Source organism: Epargyreus clarus, unplaced genomic scaffold (genome assembly GCF_041222505.1).
Source record: "Epargyreus clarus isolate Ecla_fem2 unplaced genomic scaffold, WU_Ecla_fem_2.2 ptg000029l, whole genome shotgun sequence".
NCBI classification, from domain to species: domain Eukaryota; kingdom Metazoa; phylum Arthropoda; class Insecta; order Lepidoptera; family Hesperiidae; genus Epargyreus; species Epargyreus clarus.
This window is the reverse complement of record NW_027332235.1, coordinates 11572421-11595270: the sequence shown is the minus strand read 5'-3', so window position 1 is coordinate 11595270 and position 22850 is coordinate 11572421. Positions and strand designations below refer to the sequence as shown.

Genomic DNA, 22850 nt, shown 5'->3' with positions numbered 1-22850 from the left:
CATTTATTCTTCAATATGGCGGAATTTGCAGGTTAAAACACAAAAACGTTAAGAGGCTCCTTAAAAGTGAATTCTTTGATGAAAAAATATGCATATTCCCATTTTATTAAATGTCATCAGTCGTAGTGGTCAATCTGATCCTGCGCGTTTACCGACGGTGACTTAACATAAACTTTACGATAGATAACATTGCTCTAGCTATTATCTTACGAAACCTTCTCATATACTGACACCATCATTCTGTAATGTAACAAAATGGATTAGATTAGGAAAAGGTGAAAACACAAACATCAAAAATACAGAACCCAATTGTGTCACAGAAATTTAAACCTATACAAAAAAATAACAACTAATTCTCAAAACAGATTATATAATCTATACTTATAATAAATCTATAGAGAGGTCAATTCTGTTGATGAAATATATTTCCAAAATAACTAGCAGGGGGTGATTAGGGATCGATACTGATGCCAAAAATGCAATCAGTAGATTTTTTGTCTGTCTGTCTGTCTGTCTGTATAACCGTTATAGAAATAAAAACTACTCGATGGATTTTAACGCGACTTGGTACAATTATTTTTCATACTCCTGAGCTGGTTATAGTATACTTTTCATCACACTACAATCAATAGGAGCAGAGCAGTGAAGGGAAATGTTGGGAAAACGGGAGAAGTTACTCCATTTTTTAAGCTTCCGTCGCGTGTGCAACCTTAATGGTTAAAGCTACACAGAAATCATGTATGACGGAAATGTATTAAAATAATATAAAAATATTCCACGACAGCATATGTCTATCTTTTATGGTTGACTCACAATAACACGTGTAACTCCCGATAGCTTAGCAGTTCGAAGCTTTCTGATTATAAATATTGCATAATTAATAAAAATATTATTATTAATTATGCAATTTTTTAGTGAAATGATAAAGGACTTTTTATATGGCAACACAACGTTTGCCGGGTCAGCTAGTAAGGAAATATATTGTGTGATAGACAATAACTTTTTAACAATATAAGTGTTGTAATAGTGTTTAGATTTGAGGCGATCTAAGCTTTAAATGGTCTCATCTGTGGTTGATTTAAAATAGGACATAAATGCCTTATTTAATAATAGGACCTATATTAAAAATTAAATATCGTCTGTCTTAAAAAAAACAATATGTGATAATGTGTTTTTTTTTCTAAATACATACCAGTGACAGGAAGAATGCCTGCGTCAATATCGCTCATAGGAGTCCGTTCTGCTCTGAAACAAACATCTTCATAGACAAATATAACCAAACAATTATGACGTAATACACTCCTATTATGACAACATTATGCGAATTACGTACAATTTCCTAAGTATATGGTTAGATTTTTAAATATTTACAATTTTAATATACGCCAAAAGTCCAAGGAATTGTTAGATAATACTCAATGGATAGCCAAGATTGCTAAGTATTGTACCTTCTTTATAATATCGAATATCAAAAGAGCATGTAGTCCACCAGATGGTAAGAGGCCACTACCGCCCATGGACATCTGTAACTAACTCCATGTAACAGGGGTACTACGTGAATGCAGATGCATTGCCACTACTGAGGATTAAGATGGTCGCTTCATATGTAAGGCTCTAGACAGACGGACCGCATTTCAACTGCAATCCAACCGCAAATTGCAGTTCAGGTGCAGTTTTTTTTTTTTTATAATATGGGAGTAGCAGACGAGCATGCAGTCCACCTGATGATAAGTGGCTACTGCCGCCCATGGACATCTGAAATCAACCCTAGATAGGATTAGATATTCCTACCTGAGGTCGGCCACAGATGCGCCGCTACCCCTGAGGACTAAGCTGGAATGCCTCGGAAAAGTCTGTCTCCCTTACCACATCCTTCAAAACGGAACACAGCAGCGCCTATCACTACTGTTATTAGGTAGAAATAGGTGTGGCGGTGGTGCCGCCGGAGTCGAACCACAAAGGGTTCTACCACCTTCAATTGAATGCAGTTGACACGACTGCAATAGAACTGCAAACCAAACGCACAATCCGATTGCAGCTCAATTGCAGTCGTGTCAACTGCTTCCGAACTGCACCATACCCACCCCGCCCGCACTACTTTAACGCTCCGTCCCCCGTCCGTCCGCTGGTTTGCAGTTCTATTGCAGCCGTGTCAACTGCATTCAAACTGCACCTGAACTGCAATTTGCGGTCGGATTGCAGTTTAAATGCGGTTCGTTTGTCTAGAGCCTAGGTCACCTTCCACCGAAGCGAATAATTTCACGCTAGAAATTGGTTTGGAGGTGGTACCTTCAGTCGAAATATACTGGTACTACCACCTTTCAATGGGTGTGATAGGGGTGTCATAGGTTAATCTAACCTTTGTTAAAATTCTACCACCTTTTCTGTACATATATAGTTACCATGTTACACCCCTTGTCGGAACCCCAAAAAGGTAATGCTACATTAAAATTTGAAAAAATGTTAAAGGTGCATATAAAAATAGAAGCCAATTAGTGAATGAAGGATGAGATCTTTTGTGACTCTCAAGAAAGGAATAAAAGCTATGCGGTGTAGCAGTGTTTCTCAATCTTTTTAGCGCACGACCCCCATTGTTCTAAACGACAACACAGGCCTAACCTAGCGTAGGCACTAGTTGCAACACTTTATTTACTTGTACTTAGTTTTAAATTAAATTTTTGCATTACAATGTTTTGTTAGTTCTTTTTTTTGTACTAAGAATATACTTCGCCTCGCCCTCTCTTACTTACCTGTACTTTTTTGTCAAATCGGCGCAATATTTTCATAATTTTCATTATTAGGTATCATTTAAGTACATAGTTAGTAGGTACCTGATGTTCTTAATAAAATCTCTTTGACTTTATATTTTTACTGACAAACCGCTAACCTCCACGACCCATTCATACGGAAGTGACAATAATTTGTTAACGATTATCTTTGGAAATAAGAGGACAACAAAAAGGATCGCCGAATTTTTATTAAACTTGCAACAATCACCTGAACTTTTCGCCGAACCCCTACCCTAGGGGGTCGCGACACTTTGAAAAACACTGCACTGTATTACGTAAGAATCGCGGTGTGTTACGTCTGCCAACCAAAAGCGTACGCGTGGATATCCAGATATGGTGCATGAGGCTAAGCTGGATACAGGTATGATCGTACAGACAGACTTACAAAGTGCTTGCCGAACAATGTTGTTCTCTGCTTGAACGTCTCCTTTGCAATCTCGTGCTTAGCTGCCAACGAGGCAGGGAAATATATTATTTTAGATTATTAAATTTGTATCACCAAGTCATTTTTACATTGTATTATTTATGTATGTGTGTCTTGTGTATGTGTTAACTATAAATAATCTAAATTGAGTTGTACTTAAAATCCGAAATAAATGTGTCAACTATCTATCCATTTGTATATTTACTAATAGACGAGATCTGACTATGTCTTGCCACAAAAAAGTTGACAACAGCGTCAACTATTGTGTTCAAAAGTATACTATCATTTTGAAACTGAATTTGGACTAAAGTTGAAACCATATAAACCCGCAAACTTCACTGATATCAGCAGAATGGTTTCAGAGATGAACATATACAAAATCATGTTTATTTAATTCTGTTTATTAAGAGAATATTGAACATATCGGCAAGGAATGACTTGTGTCTCATATAACGTTAATGATAGTGTAGTTTAGTTGTTTCATGTAAGTAAGGAAAGCTAACTCACCACTGTTAATGACTGTATCACTGTAAGAGTTGCAGTTCAACTTTGTTGGCTCTTGCGAGTTCTGCAATTGAACACAATCACAAAATCATTCTTGTTATTTTCAGGCAGGATCTCTAAAAATATCTGGATAAACGAGATAGGCTAATTTGGCCAAACAAATAAATTAAGTAATATTATAAAACTATGATATCAATATTGTATTTGCTATGTTCATATACTTTGTACGTTCATAACTTTTCTTCCTAGGTGTTAAAAATTAAATGTGCTCATTTTTGTTATCTGTTTTAAATGCATTCACATTACTTCATTATTGAAATGAAAATTTACAAATGACAATTGTTATGTATGTTGGTAGTGATTAATTGATGTAGTGTGGGTATATTGATTTACTTTTGTACTAATATGTCACTCGTAATAAATGTTGTTCATTCCTGCAATTAAATGTGTTTTTGTCGAAATACCAAGTTATAACAGTGGCGACGAGTAAATTTCGCGAAATGTCTGTCGTAAATGTTGCGAATATTGTTTTGCCCGGAAAGTTTGACGCCCAGAAGGACAATTGGGAGAACTATCGCGAGCAACTATTTTTCGCATTGGAAGCGGCGGGAAGCTTAGAGAGCGTGCAGAAAAGGGCCCTATTTTTGTCCCAATGTGGAAAAGAAACCTTTTCGTTAATTGTATCGCTGTTATCACCAAGAAAACCGAGTGAAGTTTCGTTTGAAGAAATTGTTCAATTACTGAACAAGTTTTTTGTACCTACACCGCACCCGATATTAGAAACTGAGAAATTTTATGCAAGAAAACAAAAAACAAGCGAATCAATCACTAGTTTTTTGGCATCTTTACATGAGATAAGTTCCAAATGCAAATTCGAAGATATAAGACGGCGCATATTAGAACAGTTAATTCTTGGAGTAAATGACGAAAGCTTAAAGAAAGAACTATTGAAAATTAAATTAGATGAATTAACTTATGACCGAGTAGTGCAACAGGCTTTGAATTTTGAATCTATGCAGTTAAATAAATGTATGGGAAATACTGTGGTGCACCAAGACACATTTCAGGGTATTGCACGGAATGAAAATGAGCCAATGGATGTAAATGCAATTAGTATCAAAATATGTCCACACTGTGCGAAGCGTCATGGAGACAGGAAATGTCGTTTTTTAAACGCGATCTGTCATAAATGTAATAAGAGAGGCCACATAAAGGCGGCCTGTAGTACCGGAAAATCAAAGATGCAGGTGGACAAATATAGAAATGGAAGAGGTGGCACAGCAATGGAATATTTGTTAGAGGAGCCAAAAGAGGATACCAGTGGTATGAATGATGGGGCATGTACAGCAGTTTATTGTAATACTGTGAGGTCGAAGCCATATATGGTAGATGTGAGAGTTAACGGAGTACAGATTGCTATGGAAGTAGACTCCGGGTCAGCACATTCCATTCTACCATATAGTGTTTATTTGAGACATGTAGAGATGTTTCCTGATAATTTAATACCATGTAAGAGTAACTTGGTAACCTGGACTAATGAAAAGTTAAATATTAAGGGGGAAATAATGGTTGTCGCTGAGTTTAATAAAAAAAAAGTTAAGTTACCTCTGCTAGTAAGCTGCGGTAAGGGACCAGCCCTACTAGGACGCACATGGTTTGAGGATTTGGGAATATCACTAAAGGGAATAAATGCAATATGTGATAAAGAAATTGTTAGTGTTGTTAACAATAAATTTCCTCAATTATTTGATACCAAGATGGATGAGTACAGTGGTCCGACAGTGCACATAGATGTAAGACCTGAAGTGCGTCCAGTGTTTCAGCGGGTTCGTCCAGTGCCATTTCCATTGAGAACTAAAGTGGCTGACGAGTTAAAGAGGATGATCAGAGATGGTATTATCACACCGGTGAAACACTCACGTTGGGCAACACCCTTGAGAATTGTGCCAAAGGCCGACGGAACGTTAAGATTATGCGGGGATTACAGAAGCACAGTTAATATAGCATGTATAGCAGATAGTTATCCCTTGCCCACGGCAAACGAAGCTTTTTTTCAACTTTCAGGTGCGAAATGTTTCACAAAAATTGACCTTAAACATGCTTACAACCAGTTAAAAGTTGATGAAGAGACGGCAGAACTACTTACTTTAAATACACCTTTAGGGTTAATGAGGATGAATCGTCTGGCATATGGGGTGAATGCAGCTACAGCAATATTTCAACGGTTAATGAGTTCTTTACTAGTGGGCATAGAAGGAGTTGCATGCTTGTTAGATGACATTGTAATATCTGGCATTAATATGGAAGAACATGATCAACGTGTCCTGAATGTTTGTCAAAGACTTAATGAGGTTGGACTGCGGCTCAACATTAAGAAGTGCATGTTTGCAGTGAACCGCGTGGCCTTTTTGGGTTATGAAATTGACAGTGAAGGTATTCATCCTTCGAAAGAAAAGGTTCAAGAGATCAAAGAAAAGTCAATTCCTAGAAATAAAACAGAACTAAAAGCTTTCTTAGGCTTGTATAATTTTTATGAAAGATTTATGATGAACAAAGCATCATTGATGCAACCATTATACAAATTATTAAAAGACAGGGTTAAATGGTATTGGGGAAAAGAAGAACAAGAAGCTTTTGAAAAAGCAAAATCACAATTAACATCAGATTTGACCCTGGTCCATTACAATTTAGAGAGGGAGTTAATAATGTTATGTGATTCCAGTGACTATGGGCTGGGAGCAATGTTAGTACATAAAATGTCTGATGGTACAGAGAGACCAGTTATTATGAGTTCGAGGACATTGCAAGATCATGAACGTCGCTATGCTCAAATTGATAAGGAAGCATTAGCTATAATGTTTGGCCTAAAGAAATTTAGACAATATTTGTTAGGTCGTAAATTTACCATATATACAGACCATAAGCCCCTATTAGGCATATTTGGTCCAGAAAAACCTATACCTGATTTAGTATCAGCAAGAATGCTCAGATGGGCGCTCACACTTAATACCTTTAACTATACACTGTGTTATCGCCCTGGCAAGGAAATGGGAAATGTGGATAGCCTGAGTAGGTGGCCTACCCAATGTAATCCTAATGATTGTGAAAAGGAAGAAGACATATTTTTATTTGAACAGTTGGACATTACTAGCATTAATTCAAAGGAAATAGCTAAAGAGACAGGAAATGATCAAGTTTTAAAAAAAGTAAAGTTTTTTTTGTTACATGGATGGCCAACAGTTGTCGAAGATCAACTATTGCCATATTACAGAAAAAGAGAAAGCCTATCGCTGAATAAAGAGTGTATTCTATGGGCAAATAGAGTTATTATACCAAAAGTGATGCAAAAAGAAATTTTGAATATACTGCACGAGGGGCATAATGGAATCGTACAAATGAAAATGATGGCAAGAGCATATCTTTGGTTTCCTTCATTAGACAGTGATATAGAGAACATGGTAGCGAGCTGTGACTTATGCCAGTTAAACAGAAATAACCCTCCATGTACTGAACATCGTTGGCCAAATGCTACAAAACCTTGGTCAAGAGTGCATATAGATTTTATGGGTCCATTCATGGGTAAAACCTTTCTAATATTAGTAGATGCATACAGTAAATGGCCTATTATTGAAATTATGCCATCAATGTCCAGTAAAAGTGTAGTTACTGTGCTTAGGAAGGCTTGTGCAGATCATGGGTTGCCTGAGTTTGTGATATCAGATAATGGACTTGCATTTACCGGACAAGACTTTCAGGAATTTGTAACCAAAAATAACATTAAGCACATTACAGGTGCCCCATATCATCCTGCCACAAATGGGCAGGTGGAACGGATGATACAGTCAATTAAGCTAAGACTAAAGAAGCAGATAGATATGCCTTGGGCAGAGCGAGTAGCGAAAATGCTATTTCATATGCGTACTGCTCCAAGTACTGTGACGGGAAAGACCCCTGCCGAGATGTTGAATGGCAGGAAGTACAGAACAGCATTGACACTGTTACATCCGGACTTAGATACAAGCACAGAACTAGAAATAACGGGGGAAGAAGGTAGAAGAGAAGTAAGGAAAAAGCACTTTGAAATAGGAGACTATGTTTTATTAAGAATGTACAACATGAATGTAAAATGGCAGCGTGGAGTAGTAACCCGAAATGTGGCACCAGCATTATATGAAGTGCGGGCCCAGGATGGTACATTACATCGGAGGCATGTAGATCAGCTTCATAAAACCCGATCACCTGCAGGAAGCAGCCATGAACAGGATGATACTGTTATTGTTATTCCACCTCCAGAGGAATGGCCAGATATAATTGGATGTTAATTTATAATTTAAATGATTATTGTTTATACTTAAGGGGAAGGTGTTATGTATGTTGGTAGTGATTAATTGATGTAGTGTGGGTATATTGATTTACTTTTGTACTAATATGTCACTCGTAATAAATGTTGTTCATTCCTGCAATTAAATGTGTTTTTGTCGAAATACCAAGTTATAACAACAATAGAATTACTTTTTTTTTTAAATTTAACTTTGAAAAAAATAATAATATTTAACATGCATATAATTTTGAAAGATCTCACGTGCTTGAGAATGAAATCCTGAATTCCAAATCAAAAAAATCTAATTTTATACCACTGTCCCTACTCAACCATCAAAATCTTACAAAACTAAAATGTAAGACTCATACCTGCAATTCTCTTAGATTCGTGTTGACAGTATCGAACAGCGCTTTCGTCTTCTCGTCCAGCTGTTCGTCCTTTTGATTCTGTTCTCTGTTCAAACTGAAACTCCTCTCTCTAACACTGTTCGGATTTTTCTGTCCGGCACTCACTTTGTCCTTTGAAGGCACTATATCACTCCGATTATCACTTGCACATTCACTTAAGTCCGTTTTCTCCTCGACTAATTCCACACTATTACTACTGTCTTCTACGTCAACTGTTTCTTGTTGTACATCGGCTAACGGGTCGACGTCCGACATGATGAATAGATCTTTCTTCTTTTTGACGTCTTGTCGCTTGTCTGGTTTTACGATTGGTGGTGTGTGCTTCGCTATGAGCGCCGGTCTTGGTATGTTGTTCTCGGCTAACCGCATCGCTTCTATTTGCTTCGGATTGATCTCTTCCAGCTTCGTTTTCGGACTAGGCTCCTTCTTATTCGTCTGGTAACTTGTGTCGACGTGTAGCGGGGACTCCACTCGCTTATCTTTGCTCGTGTTAACTTTCTCAATTTTCTTTTGTTTCTCTTTATCTTTCTTCGCCATTTCGTTGAGCGCCGCTGGCGATATCACTCTTAGGAAGGAATCCTTCGGTTTCTCCACTGGCAGTGTGTTATTAACTTTCCTATCAGTCTTTTGACTTGGCACTGGTGTTATTGTAATGCTGCCTATACTCGGAGGAATGTATAAATCTTCTTGTTTTTTATCAGATAAGTCTTTTTTTCTCTCATCCGATCTGTCGAGTTCCTTGGTCACGGCGCTTATTATCGTACTGCATACTGTTTCGGGACTGACTTTATACTTGGGTTCGTCTATTTCAGTCTTGTCAGTAGACTTTATAGATGTGACGGTTAATATTGATGGGAACTGTATGGGCTGGTCTGGGAACACTTGCGTTGGAGTTACAACTGGCTGGGACGTTGAATTTACACGTTGTCGCTTTGAATCTAACGCCTTCATTTCTTTGCTCAATCTGTAATTAGAAAATAATATACTAAGTAATTATGATAAACTACATGAAAAGGTGGTATTTTATCGTTGTCCACGTACATAATCAATCCCAGATAAGATTGGAGTTTCTTCTTCAGGTTGGTCACAGATGCATGACTCTTGACTGGAAATTGAAATGCGTCATAAGTGTCGCTTCTCTTACCTCTATCTTTTTATCCGGACTACAGTTGCTTGCCGATGGTGCTCTTGTGTGATGCATAATTTCTGTGGTGAATGTCGCGCATTAGTATTACTCGATGAGTAGTTTTCGTTAATACCCGATTAACATTTAGCAAGCCATACTTGTCCTCGACATGTGAACTCACCCAGCTCATTTTACCCGGCTTAAAACGTGCCGTCGAAGCCTTATTTAATGCCATTCCTCCGAAGCGCACAGCCTTCATACAAGCGCTCTTAGCGACTGAAACCTCTGACCTCAATACACGAACTGGCCGCCAGCAGCGCCGCCGGCACCTCGGTGTGGGCGAGGCGCGAGGCGCACAGCACTCACCCCGCCTGCCGCAGCAGCGTCGGCATGCGCACGAACCCGCTGGGGAACAGCGGCAGCGCGCGCGCCGCCAGCAGCGCCGCCGCCGCCTCGGTGTGGGCGAGGCGCGAGGCGCACAGCACTCACCCCGCCTGCCGCAGCAGCGTCGGCATGCGCACGAACCCGCTGGGGAACAGCGGCAGCGCGCGCGCCGCCAGCAGCGCCGCCGCCGCCTCGGTGTGGGCGAGGCGCGAGGCGCACAGCACTCACCCCGCCTGCCGCAGCAGCGTCGGCATGCGCACGAACCCGCTGGGGAACAGCGGCAGCGCGCGCGCCGCCAGCAGCGCCGCCGCCGCCTCGGTGTGGGCGAGGCGCGAGGCGCACAGCACTCACCCCGCCTGCCGCAGCAGCGTCGGCATGCGCACGAACCCGCTGGGGAACAGCGGCAGCGCGCGCGCCGCCAGCAGCGCCGCCGCCGCCTCGGTGTGGGCGAGGCGCGAGGCGCACAGCACTCACCCCGCCTGCCGCAGCAGCGTCGGCATGCGCACGAACCCGCTGGGGAACAGCGGCAGCGCGCGCGCCGCCAGCAGCGCCGCCGCCGCCTCGGTGTGGGCGAGGCGCGAGGCGCACAGCACTCACCCCGCCTGCCGCAGCAGCGTCGGCATGCGCACGAACCCGCTGGGGAACAGCGGCAGCGCGCGCGCCGCCAGCAGCGCCGCCGCCGCCTCGGTGTGGGCGAGGCGCGAGGCGCACAGCACTCACCCCGCCTGCCGCAGCAGCGTCGGCATGCGCACGAACCCGCTGGGGAACAGCGGCAGCGCGCGCGCCGCCAGCAGCGCCGCCGCCGCCTCGGTGTGGGCGAGGCGCGAGGCGCACAGCACTCACCCCGCCTGCCGCAGCAGCGTCGGCATGCGCACGAACCCGCTGGGGAACAGCGGCAGCGCGCGCGCCGCCAGCAGCGCCGCCGCCGCCTCGGTGTGGGCGAGGCGCGAGGCGCACAGCACTCACCCCGCCTGCCGCAGCAGCGTCGGCATGCGCACGAACCCGCTGGGGAACAGCGGCAGCGCGCGCGCCGCCAGCAGCGCCGCCGCCGCCTCGGTGTCGGGCGCGAGGCGCGCGAGGCGGGCCAGCAGGGCGCAGCTGCGCGGACACCACGGGAAGCGACGCTTCGGGAGACGCTTCTCGATGTGCGGCGCGCCCTCCGCCGCTGACGCTATCTGGATCTTCTTTCTATAGTAACGATCAAAAAAACTTCAAATATAATTTGATATTAAACGTAATTTATTATTTTGTATCAGTAGTATTTTTAAAAAATACGTTATAATACAGGTATTTTAAATTAATTATAATATTTAAAACAAAGCGCAATGTTTTATCAGATCAGATGTATTATAAAATTATAATTAATTAGATAAAATCTGTTATGTTTAAATAAATATATATATACAACTGCCACAATATTTTCTTTCTATTTTAAAACATGTGATAAAATAATTCATGTCTAATATGTACAAATAATCAAACTAACCTCTCTTCTTGCACTCTTTTACATTCTGCATTGTACGTAGTTATCATTGATGGTTTCTTTTCTTCTATTAACACATTCAAACTGAAACAAATAAAACACACATTATGGTACCATCCAGTCATTAAGTAGACTAAAAATAATGGATGTTTACATATTAAAATATAATTACATTTGCAATGTCTCCACAATCTTGGCCTCCTTCTCCTTAGGGGTCATATTACTGATATCTAGATCTGGTAAAGCGTCAGGCAGTTTTCGTTTGTGGACAGATGGCGCCACCGTGCTCGCTGGGGCCGCGGCCACTGGTGACTGTTGGACGGTGGCAGTTGATGGTGCAGCTGGAATTAGTACAAGTTTTTTAATAATTTGTTTTCCATAATCAATTGAACTTGAATTTAGATTTTTTGGGTAACTACATATTTTTTTATGGACGCTTCAATACGACTCGCGAGTATATCTCTAATTTTGTCAATGTTATTACCAATGAAAATTATCAGTCTCGTGGCCAACGCAAATTCTGTCTTAGTATTATAAATCTGGCATGTTCATCGGGTTCCTACCAAATTTAGAGACGTCAGGATGATTGGCTCACAGTCAATTTCTTATTTTAATGTCTCACGAGTAGTTTTGTGTGCGTATTATTTATTTCTGCACACCACACTTAAACAGCGCTCTATTCTGTACATATGCACATCTGTAATGTTGCGGCCGCGCGTCACACCCACCCCACTACCCCGTATTTGGACAGCACGCGCTCTACTCAGTGCGTCCGACGGTCCCGCCTCCTAGGTTACGTTCCACTCAACGCCCGCAACGACTTTAATACCCTAGTCCCGTACTTGCGTTGTCGCGATCCGGCGCGCGATCGGGCGCGGGCTCGAGGCGAACGCGCACGGCCTGCAGTAGCTCGACGTAGTTGAAGCACGGAGTGACGTCACGCACCTGCGTGGTCGTGGTCCGGCGCGCGGTCGAGCGCGGGGTTTAGGCGCGCGCACATGGCCCGCAGCAGCTCTGTGCGACGTGACGTCACGTACCGGCGGGATCGCGGTTTGGCGTGGGTTCGAGGCGAACGCGCACGGCCTGCAATAGCTTGGCGCGGCGTGACGTCACATACCTGCGTTATCACGGTCCGGCGCACGGTCTGGTCTGGGCTAAAGGCGCGCGCTCTTCGCCCGCAGTAGCTTGACGCGGCGTGTCATCACGTAACATAGAGACGTTTACGCGGCGTGACGTCATGTACCTGCGTTATCGCGGTCCGGCGCGCGATCAGGCGCGGGTTCAAGGCGAGCGCGCACGGCCCGCAGCAGCTCCGCGCGGCTGGTGCGTAGCGCTAAAGCGGCTCGCTGCACGGCCGCACGACGCACACGCGCTTCCGCACTGCACTTTGACAGCACACGTTCTATTCTGTATATGATAGACAATAAAACATTGTTAGAGATTCGTAGCATTCGATTCTGCATGACACAGCTTAGACCATTTATTTGTACATCGCCGCTATCACCGGACCGTCGCCGAAAACGAGATTACGGCGCCAAAGTAGCGGCACATAAATACATTTTTTAGCCGCGTGTCCACCGCATGTCCGTCACTTCATATTAAAGGCGGCCCGAAATAATCTCGTTCTTGGTGACGATCCGGTGACGGCGGCGGTGGACAAACGCCCTTAAGGCGTCCACCTAAATGTATGCCCGCCCGCTCATCCGCTATCTCTACATGAGTTTAGATGACATGTAAAATGTATAAACAAACTTATACAAATACAATAAATCCTATTTACATTTACATATTTATACTAATATAATATGAACAATTAATTTTTACTTTTACTATAGATAAAAGTTATTAAAGGTGTGTAAAGTCTACCAAATCGCACACAGCCAACGCGGTGGAACATGGCTTAAAACTCTTCTCATTGTGAGATGAGACCCATACACAGCCATAAGACTATAATGGATTGATGAGGAATAGTTAAACAAAGTAATAATAGAACAAAATGTTGCAGCTACCTTAACAAAGCAGGTTCATTGGTAGTGAGTAATTCATTGGCAGTGACATTTGGGTTGTCGGAGAGCTGGCGGCTCACCGCGGCCTCGAGCTCTTCCAAAACTTGGACGACTGGCGCTGGCAGTTTCACTTCTACTTTTGGTTCTACGTCCCTGAAAAAATACAAAAGAAAATAACTTAAGTTAATTTTACAAGGTATCTTTTGGCAAACACTTACGGTACTATTGCAAAATGATGTCCCTATTTGGAGCAAATATATTTTACTTCTACTAAATTAGTCACTCAATATCTACATACTTTATCCTTCCTAATTACAACTTAGAGGTACAATAAGAATGTTGTATTGTAAGAAACCAATTTAGGTCAATGTCGCTAGAACAATAACAATTATATCTAATCATAATATCAACTATAAAGTAAATCCAGAATCAAGTTCTGTATTAAACCAGTTCACTGTTTTTTTTAGATTTAACTGATTACAATACATCGGGCTTATAGTATTTGCACTCAATTGAAAATTTGTTTTATCAGAGTCAACATAAAGGGATGGGGTGTGTCAATAAATAGGAGACACAACCATTATTATTTTATCATAATTAGTAATTGATTCCTATTATTAAATGCTACTCACCTCGAGCTATCCGATGTGGCGGCGTTTTCGGAACTGGGCGCCGGTTTCGAGGTCAAAGAATCAGACTGTGAGGTCCTCGAATCCGCACTTTCGCCGTCGCCGTGGTGAGCATTATCTGAAACATTGCATAAAATCTGTCACGACGTCTAAAAAGGTGGTAAAACCCTTCATTGTTTGATTACTATGGCACAACTGTCATCTATTACTGCTTTACAACAGCAATGTAAAGCTCTGCTGCGTTACGGTTTGAAGGGTGTTGTGAAGGAGGAATAATTACACAAAGCATTGCAATTGAGTCTTTAAATGTAAAAATGAAAATGACGGAATATCTCAGCGTTAACATGGTATCCATGAGCATGGTATCAAAAATGTCGTCTTACATAAAGGTTCGCAACTTCGCATTCAATTCAGTACTTTAAAATAAATCATTTTTACCATCTGAAGTCTGTTTCCCTGATGTGGCAGCCGAGGAGTCTGTTCTTCTGATCTTTTTGGCCTTCTTCTTATCAATCTTGTTGTTTTTCTAAAAACAAATATAAAAAAAATATTTTATCATCTGGTTTTTAATATTAATATATAAGAAAAGTAATTTCTTGATTGACTTATGTTTAAGGGCATGCTGGAGGACTCTGAATGATGATTGTCTATGCAATATTTATTAATTCAATTTTTTTTTGCAAAATTTCGTAGGTTTCAATTCCAACTTGAGTATGGGGGAAGAAGGAACAGTTTTGCTTACATTACCTGATAAGACAGAGGAAGGGAAGCGTGAAAACTAACTAAATTCGTACATAAATACTTAAATTTACACCTTGTGAAGTGGTGGTTGTTGTATTGACATTCAAAAAGTGCTCTGTAAAGAACCTAATTTGAATTAAAAAAATTGATTAGATTTTTTTATTTAAATGGCCCTTATAATTGTTTACTAACTTTTTTATTTATATTTTAAGGTAAGTGTTAGAAGTAAAGCGATAATTTAATTTACCTTTTTCCTGTGTTCAGTCTTATGTGAATCAACCGTGCCGTTGGCGATCGCCTGCGGGTCCTTAGCATCCTGGCTGTCGGAGTCTGATGAGCTATCCGAGGACTCCTCTTCGCTACTGCTCGATGATATACGACGCTGTGGAGATATGTTTTGTTAATAGTCTATAACACGTGTTTTATGCTGTAGGTACTCTACCAGCAAGTGATAAGCAAGGTGCAATAAATCTTTGTCATTCTAAAAGAAAGTATTTCACAAACACGTGAAAGTGTGTGCGTGTGTGTGTGTGTGTGTATGTAATGAAGAATTTACTATTGTATTTTCATCATTTACACTAGAATTTGTAGTATGTCTCATTCTAGGAAGAGATTTGTGGCAAATATCATCAGGAATCAACTCAAATAATCATTAAATATTTAAATAAAGTATGTAGTAAATATCTTATTTGTTATTTTTTTGGTCAGTGCACCAAATATATCCATCACCCTATGTTGCTTATTAAAGGAAGCCCATCCATTAAAATTGGTCCTTTGTTTACAAACTATAATTTCGGTCAAAAAAGAAAATAAAATTATTTATCACCTTGTTCCGTCTACTCCCGTGCTGTTCAGCATCAGATATGGAGTTCTGGTTCTCTTGCACAGTCTTGAACTCCAGTGAACCGCAGTTGATGTAGAACCCGCCGTAGATAGTATCGCACTCCGGCGGCACCATCTCGTCGTACTGAAAAATATGTTTCTTTTCATTAGACACAATGAAAAAAAAATATTACCTTTTTAACACGCTTCTATTAGCTTGACCTGTTTGTATGTATGTAACGGAGTGTTTGAACTCGATTTTTATCCGCTTTGAATGGTCCGATTAATTTAAAATTTTGAACAATTATCAAGAACCGATGACAATACAAGATTTTAACAATTTTATCCCATTCTCCTCATCAGGAATGTCGGGAATTAGGATTAACGATTTTCCTTGAGCGATTTTAATGTGTTTTTAGTTTTTAAACTATAATCATTTATAATATCAGAGTAGACGAGCATGTGGACCACCTGATGGTAAGTGGCTAGTGTCGCCCATGGACATCTGTAATCAACTCCAAATATGATTAGATTCTTACCCAAGCTCGACCACTGATGCGCCGCTACCACTGAGAACAAAAAGTATGTTTCCCCTACCACACCCTTCAAACCACAACACTGCTATTGTTAGACTGAAATAGGTGGTGTCGTCTGAATAAGTTCCATAAAATAATGTTTGAATATTGTGTAGACAGATTTTATAGAACTATATATGTTATAATGAAAGCAGATAAGTTGCAACAATCTGGTCTTTTATAAAACGACTGTTTAATCAGCTTTATGTAGAATTAATAAATATTAATTTTTGCAAAGGTCATTTAGGTTGGGTATTGCGCATTTATAAAAGGCATATATTATGATTTTTTTTAAATATACATAATACATATATTATAATACCTGTAAAATACTTAATAGATTACTTTTAGCAATACCTTTCTGTAATATGAGAGTTGTTTGTATGTATGTATGGATATTAATTTCTCTGGCATGGATTGTAGCATAAATAGGTGGAATTATTTTAATATAAGCAGTGATAGGTCCGAGGTTCAAATCTCAAGCACGCGCACCTTTGATTTTCAAAGTTATGTGCGTATTAGACATTAATTATCACTTGCTTAACAGTGAAGGAAAAACGTCGTGAGGAAACCTGCATACCTGAGAAATCTTAAAAAAAAAAGTTTTCAGAGGTATGTGAAGTGTACCATTTAGCACTTGGCCAGCGCGGTAGACTATGGCCTAATCCTTCTCATTCTGAGAGACCTGTGCCCAGCAGTGGGATAGTACCATTACTATGTTGTTGATGATGATGATGTTGATGATGATTAACATGTACTCACACCATGCGTGTTGTCAATGAAGGAGTCATTCTCGTCGTATCCGGCGCCGATGTCCGCGAAATCCTCTCGTTTCGACCGCCCCTTCCTGCCGTACGTGCTCTTACCACCCTGGAAGTGTATAGGAGTACAAAATAAATATAAATTATTAATAATCTATATATATAAAAATCAATTGATGTTCGTTAGTCTCGCTAAAACGCTAACGACTGGACCGATTTGGCAAATTTTAGTTTAGAATAATTTGTGGACGTCCAGGGAAGGTTTAAAAGGTGAGTAAATATGGAATATATTTCATAAATAGATTCTGAGGCGATACAAAATTTGCTGGATCAGCTAGTAAATAATATAATGTTTTTTCTATAAGCATGAAGTAGTAAATGAGCAAGCAGTTTACTTGATGATAAATGGTCACTGCCCATAGACTTCTGTAACCATTTTCATATATGATAGAGGTTTGACATAAGTCGGTCACAGGTGCTTTACTACTTCTGAGGACTAAAATGCTAGACTCGACAGAATATAAGTCAGTCAGCATCTAATCTACACATACATAAATACATACATACATATGTATTAGAATTAATAATTTTAAAAAGATGATTAAAAAGGCTTATCAAATAATCAAAACTTTTAAGCAATTATAGATAACATTTATGAAAGATAATTAATTTTGTATTTGTATGATTATCATTATAATAATATTATATTTTATCTCAATATGAAGGTATATAATAGAAAAATCCACTTACATATTTCTGCTCGAATTTCCTGGCGACCATTTCAACATCATCGTCGTTGTCTGAAAAGGGGTCCAGCCCCGTTTTGCCATTTTCTACCCTTTGTCTTCTCTGAAAAACGAAAATATTTTGATTTAATAAAAGTGGCTCATATTTATTTTTATTTTATTTATTGAACACCTACATAATGTACATTTATACATCTAAGGTACAACAAAACACATAAGGGGCTAGCTTAATGCCACTATAATTAAAGGTGTAGACTACATGCAGGTTAAGTAAAAACAAACATAGAAGAGAAAAAAAGAGAGAGAATAAATTGAATTGAATGAAGCACATTATTATATTTACTGTAATGAATCAATATTTTTCTATGATGCATGTACATCATATGGGAAATTCAATGCTTGAGGTAAATGCTGAATTTAGATTACCTTTTTCAGGTATTTTTTATTTTCTTCTGTCTGTATCAATGGCCCACAAGCCCTCTGTGTGGATCAGTAACCCACAAGTCCAAAACGGGGAATACTGATATGAGTGTATAAAGTGCATTAAATTAAAATCTAGGTTCGTTACAAACGTCCATGTCAGACATTTGTGTAAAACATGTAAGTATGTAAGAATGCTCTTAATATGTAATAATTTTATGTTTTTTATTTGTTATACATGATTTACAAAAAAATAAATGCTATTTAATTAAGTAGAATATAATTTTTGATGAGTGTATAAAGTGTATTAAATTAAAATCTGAGTTTGTTACAAACATCCATGTCAGACATTTGTCCAAAACATGTAAGTATGTAAGAATGCTCTTAATATGTAATAATTTTATGTTTTTTATTTGTTATACATGATTTACAAAAAAATAAATGCTATTTAATTAAATAGAATATAATTTTTATACTTTTCTATACCTAAATGTAAGCTGGCCGCTGTGTAGAGATGACTCATTAAATATAATATGAATAATATTTTTTATAACAAACATACATATTAGCTGCATATTTCATTGATATGAATCAACACTTGTATATAAATACATGATTAATAATTTAGTATAAAGACTAATGAGATTGAAGAAAGGATTTTTGAAACTTTATTCCTTGAAGGTTGAAATTCTTACTTACTAGGGAAGCGCCGAATATTCGTTTGGTATTCGGTATTCGGCGTATTTGGCATCTTTTTGGCGTATTTGGCATCTTTTTTGCTATTTGTATTCGGCCGAATTATTCGGTTTTAGTGCCGAATATATTCGGTTCGAGTATTTCTATTTTCTTGTATACACAACATTGTACAGGATTAAAACACAAAACTTCTATGTCCTATGTGTCCTATGAATAATATGTTTGCAAATCAACATTTATTTTGAAACTTCAAGTCCAACATATTTATTACTTAATCTATAGTTAGTATAGTTAACATTTATTTTAAACCTAAAATCAGTATTCATTTTTAAAACTCAAATCAACATTGTAAAGTTTGAATGAATACACATAACTGGCAAATTGACAATAAAGAAATGGTAAACCAAATAATTTGGCTGAATATTTGGTTTGGTAAAGGTTAAACCGTATATTATTCGGTATTCGGTGAAACCACTATTTGGCGCATCTCTATTACTTACCATAAAACACATATTATATTTAAATGGTGCGTAATTTACATAGGGTACTTAAAAAAACATTACCCTAAACAATATACATAATTAATTCATTAATTCTTTCCACATAATTAATGTACAGTAGTACCAAATTTTATAATTGACAATATATTATTACAATAGGTATTCCTATTGTTATAAATACTTAAATACCTATTTCATTTTTATTTAAGTATAAATCAACAATTACTGTGCATCAGTATAAGGAATGTACATTGATTAACTCTTAAAATTATTGGATAATTTATATTAATATTATATTAATACATATTAAATAATTGGAATATTTAAATGTGTTTTGCGTGATGGAGCGGTCACCATACAGGTCTAATGTAAAGCAGGCTCTGGATTTCATACAGGCCAGCCAGATATCTAAATGATAAATGTATATTTCTATTCCGAATCTGAGTGTAAGGGCAACCATTACACAGGAAATCTTAAGGTGGGGCTGTAAGTGTCAAAAAAACATCTTTTTGACTGACTTCACATACCTTTTTTTTATAAATCTCTCAGGTATGCAGGTTTCCTCACGATGCTTTCCTTCACCGTTTAAGCAAGTGATAATTAATTTCTAATACGCACATAACTTTGAAAAATCAGAGGTGCGTGCCTGGGATTTGAACCTCGGACTCCTCGATCGAGAAGCCAAGTTTCTTAACCACTAGGCTATCACTGCTTTAGCAGTAGCATATGACAGAGTGTAACATGACAGATTTCCCTCAATTTTGAGATCTATTTTGTGGGTGTGTTTCATAATTATGTTGTTTATAATTTCAAACATTACATTTCTAATAGGAATGCTTAGCATATAAGAAATTCCCTGAATATTTTTGAACGCACCATCCTATATTAAATTGCATAATTTTGCCAAATTGAGAGCTTATTGACATATCAAATTTGTATGTTATGCTTTGCATGTGTAAAAAAAGTAATATTTCCATTTTTCAAATAAAATTTTATTTTAAAAATGTAAGGTTAATGAAAAGAATTTAAGTTTCAAGTAAAGATAGAACAATCATTCAGGCATTGCTTTTCGAAAGCTGATAAAAGCTGATATGAAGTATGTATATTATGTTCAAAAAATATAATAGAATAGTTTTTCGTTACTTGTTTAATAAAGTCGTCACACTATAAATGTAAGTAGCGCCGCGCGCTTACCTAGTTTAAAATGGAGATCGAAACTTACTTTATTATACAACATCCTAAAATAAATAATATTCCACTTGTCTTACTCTAACGCACAGCTGAAGCTTAGTTAGAGCGAGACAGCTACATACATGGCAAAAAAGAATAGCATAACTGTATAAATATCTCAATAATTAGTACTTATATCGGACTTAAATAAGTATAAGACTAGATAATAAAAAATGCACGATAAGTAACATCTTATTATTTACGAGCCTATTCATATAAATATATCTGCGTGCGTTATAAAAATCCGGATCTAATTATGTTAATAAAAAAATCAATGACTTCATTCCATTTGAAATCATGTCACGAAAAATTCCCGCCATTCAAAGTACTCGCATACAAGAGTTGAATCACCGAGAATATACTCGAGTGCGGTAAACGTCCATTCTACTATTATTGTCGCAATCTATATTTATAACGCTGCGACAAAAAAAGATAACCTAAAACCATTCGAAAACTAAATAGTCCTCGCGACCCGAACATAATTATACGCACACATCCCAACATAAAACATCAATCACTCACGCCCACACGCAAACAAGTATATAACACACAATACATAACCTGACAAAGGCGTAGTACATAGCATTATTTACATACGAGTTCAATCGATTGAAGAAAACTAAACAAAAGCTTGAGATACAGGCAAAGGTCACAAGACAATCTGCCAACCGGTGCGTTTTGCAAGCGACCGCAATGCATTTGGCAACATTGCAAATCAAGTTTCCAAACAAATACATACGCATCAAACGCATACATGGGCCACAGGGCTACCATAATAATCACACACCTCACAATAATACGAAAATAATCTAATTCCTACTAATCCTTAGTCAATTACAAGACTACCAACCACACGTAAATAAACTCACGCACACATTGACAACCACTATCTTATCCCACTTATATACTTAAGTATATAACGAATGTAAAACAGATGTTTTACTATTTCGTCTATTTTAAATATTAATTCAATCATAATTAGAAAGTAACCTAAAATATGATTCTGCCGGAAACACCGATATAGGCGGGTTAACCTAGGTCATTGAAATCTATTCGTCTACTTTCGCTCGGTTAGTTATCACGAATAGCTATCAGTGTCGTCAGCAATAATTGCAACGTGTTATTCTAATGCTATTATAATTGGAAACTTATAAAATTGGAAAAAAAACATAAGCAAATCGAGTGATCCTTGCTATCAAAACATTGGCCTCGCAAACGATGTCCTATGTTGACAACGTTCTTCTTAAATTGTTGCAAACATGGCGACCGATATCTGGGCTTCTCGCACAGCCCGTGGACGCAAAATCATGTAACAAACCTAATGCAAAGCTGTGTAACGTAAGCAAAAAATATCCTAAGGTGTATCTACAGGGCCTGTTTTAGAACTGTCCCTAACCGCCAAACCGCTCAACTTAGGACTCCCAAAATTTTTCACACGGTTCCCCATTCTACAAAGAGCTGAAAAACCAGTATGGTTGCGTAAATTGCTATGATTTTCTGTTATAACTTACCACTGCCGCTTTGAGTAGTTCCTTGTAATTCAACACTGGATATTTACTTTCGTTGCTTTCGTCCAAATTTACAGTTATTCTCACTGTTTTAGTCACTTTATTCTTTCCACTTTTTGGTTCACCCACTGTTATAAGAGAAGCACGTTTAGGGTCCGACATTTTCCACGAAATTCGAGTATAAAATGATTTTTTTCAAAGCATGACACGGCCTGCATTTTCAAACTGTGTAGCACATTGCCACCATGTTGGAATTCATTGTTTGGGTTGTGAGCGCCGCGGATAAATTAGGAACTATACCATGACTTACTTCATTTGTACATAGATGGCAGGAAAAAAATACCTACCTGACCAACAGATGTCACTACTCGGCGCCTCTTTTTAAAGTATTTCAAACAAAATCAACAACAAATAAGTGTCATAATTTGTCCAAATGCTAAAGCAAATATAGCAAAATTTTTGGTATTAAGTCTATTGTAAAAAAATGTAAATGTAATTATGATGTATTAGATTATAAAAGTATATCGACATAGTATTCATATTCTGTGCAGACGTCACTTTCACACGTGATTGTACTACTTACTTCACGCATTCTTTAATAGATGGCGCTTATTTCTACGCATTTTGCGAAAACGTAATATATTTTAAACAGAGAAACATTTATTTTCATTTAATTCAAATTTCAAATACAGTCCATATTGTCCAAGTACATAGAACATAATGTATGTTATAAAATTCATGAATAATTAATGTCAACTACCTATCTAACATAGATACT

At 38.5% G+C, this 22850-nt stretch overlaps 1 protein-coding gene across 1 annotated transcript; it reads right to left on the bottom strand.

Moving 5' to 3' along the window:
- On the bottom strand, nt 1–22334 carry yem (yemanuclein). The gene is made up of 17 exons (XM_073089642.1): nt 22076–22334; nt 17723–17821; nt 16974–17081; nt 15641–15781; nt 15062–15196; nt 14512–14599; nt 14077–14191; nt 13448–13597; nt 12682–12845; nt 11611–11779; nt 11442–11522; nt 10922–11143; nt 8407–9409; nt 3721–3781; nt 3175–3236; nt 1193–1245; nt 1–240 (listed from the first exon to the last, which is right to left on the bottom strand). Exons 1-16 carry the CDS (start codon nt 22232–22234, stop codon nt 1216–1218), a joined length of 2787 nt encoding a protein of 928 aa, XP_072945743.1. The 5' UTR covers nt 22235–22334; the 3' UTR covers nt 1–240; nt 1193–1215.
- Nucleotides 22335–22850: the final 516 nt, after the last annotated feature.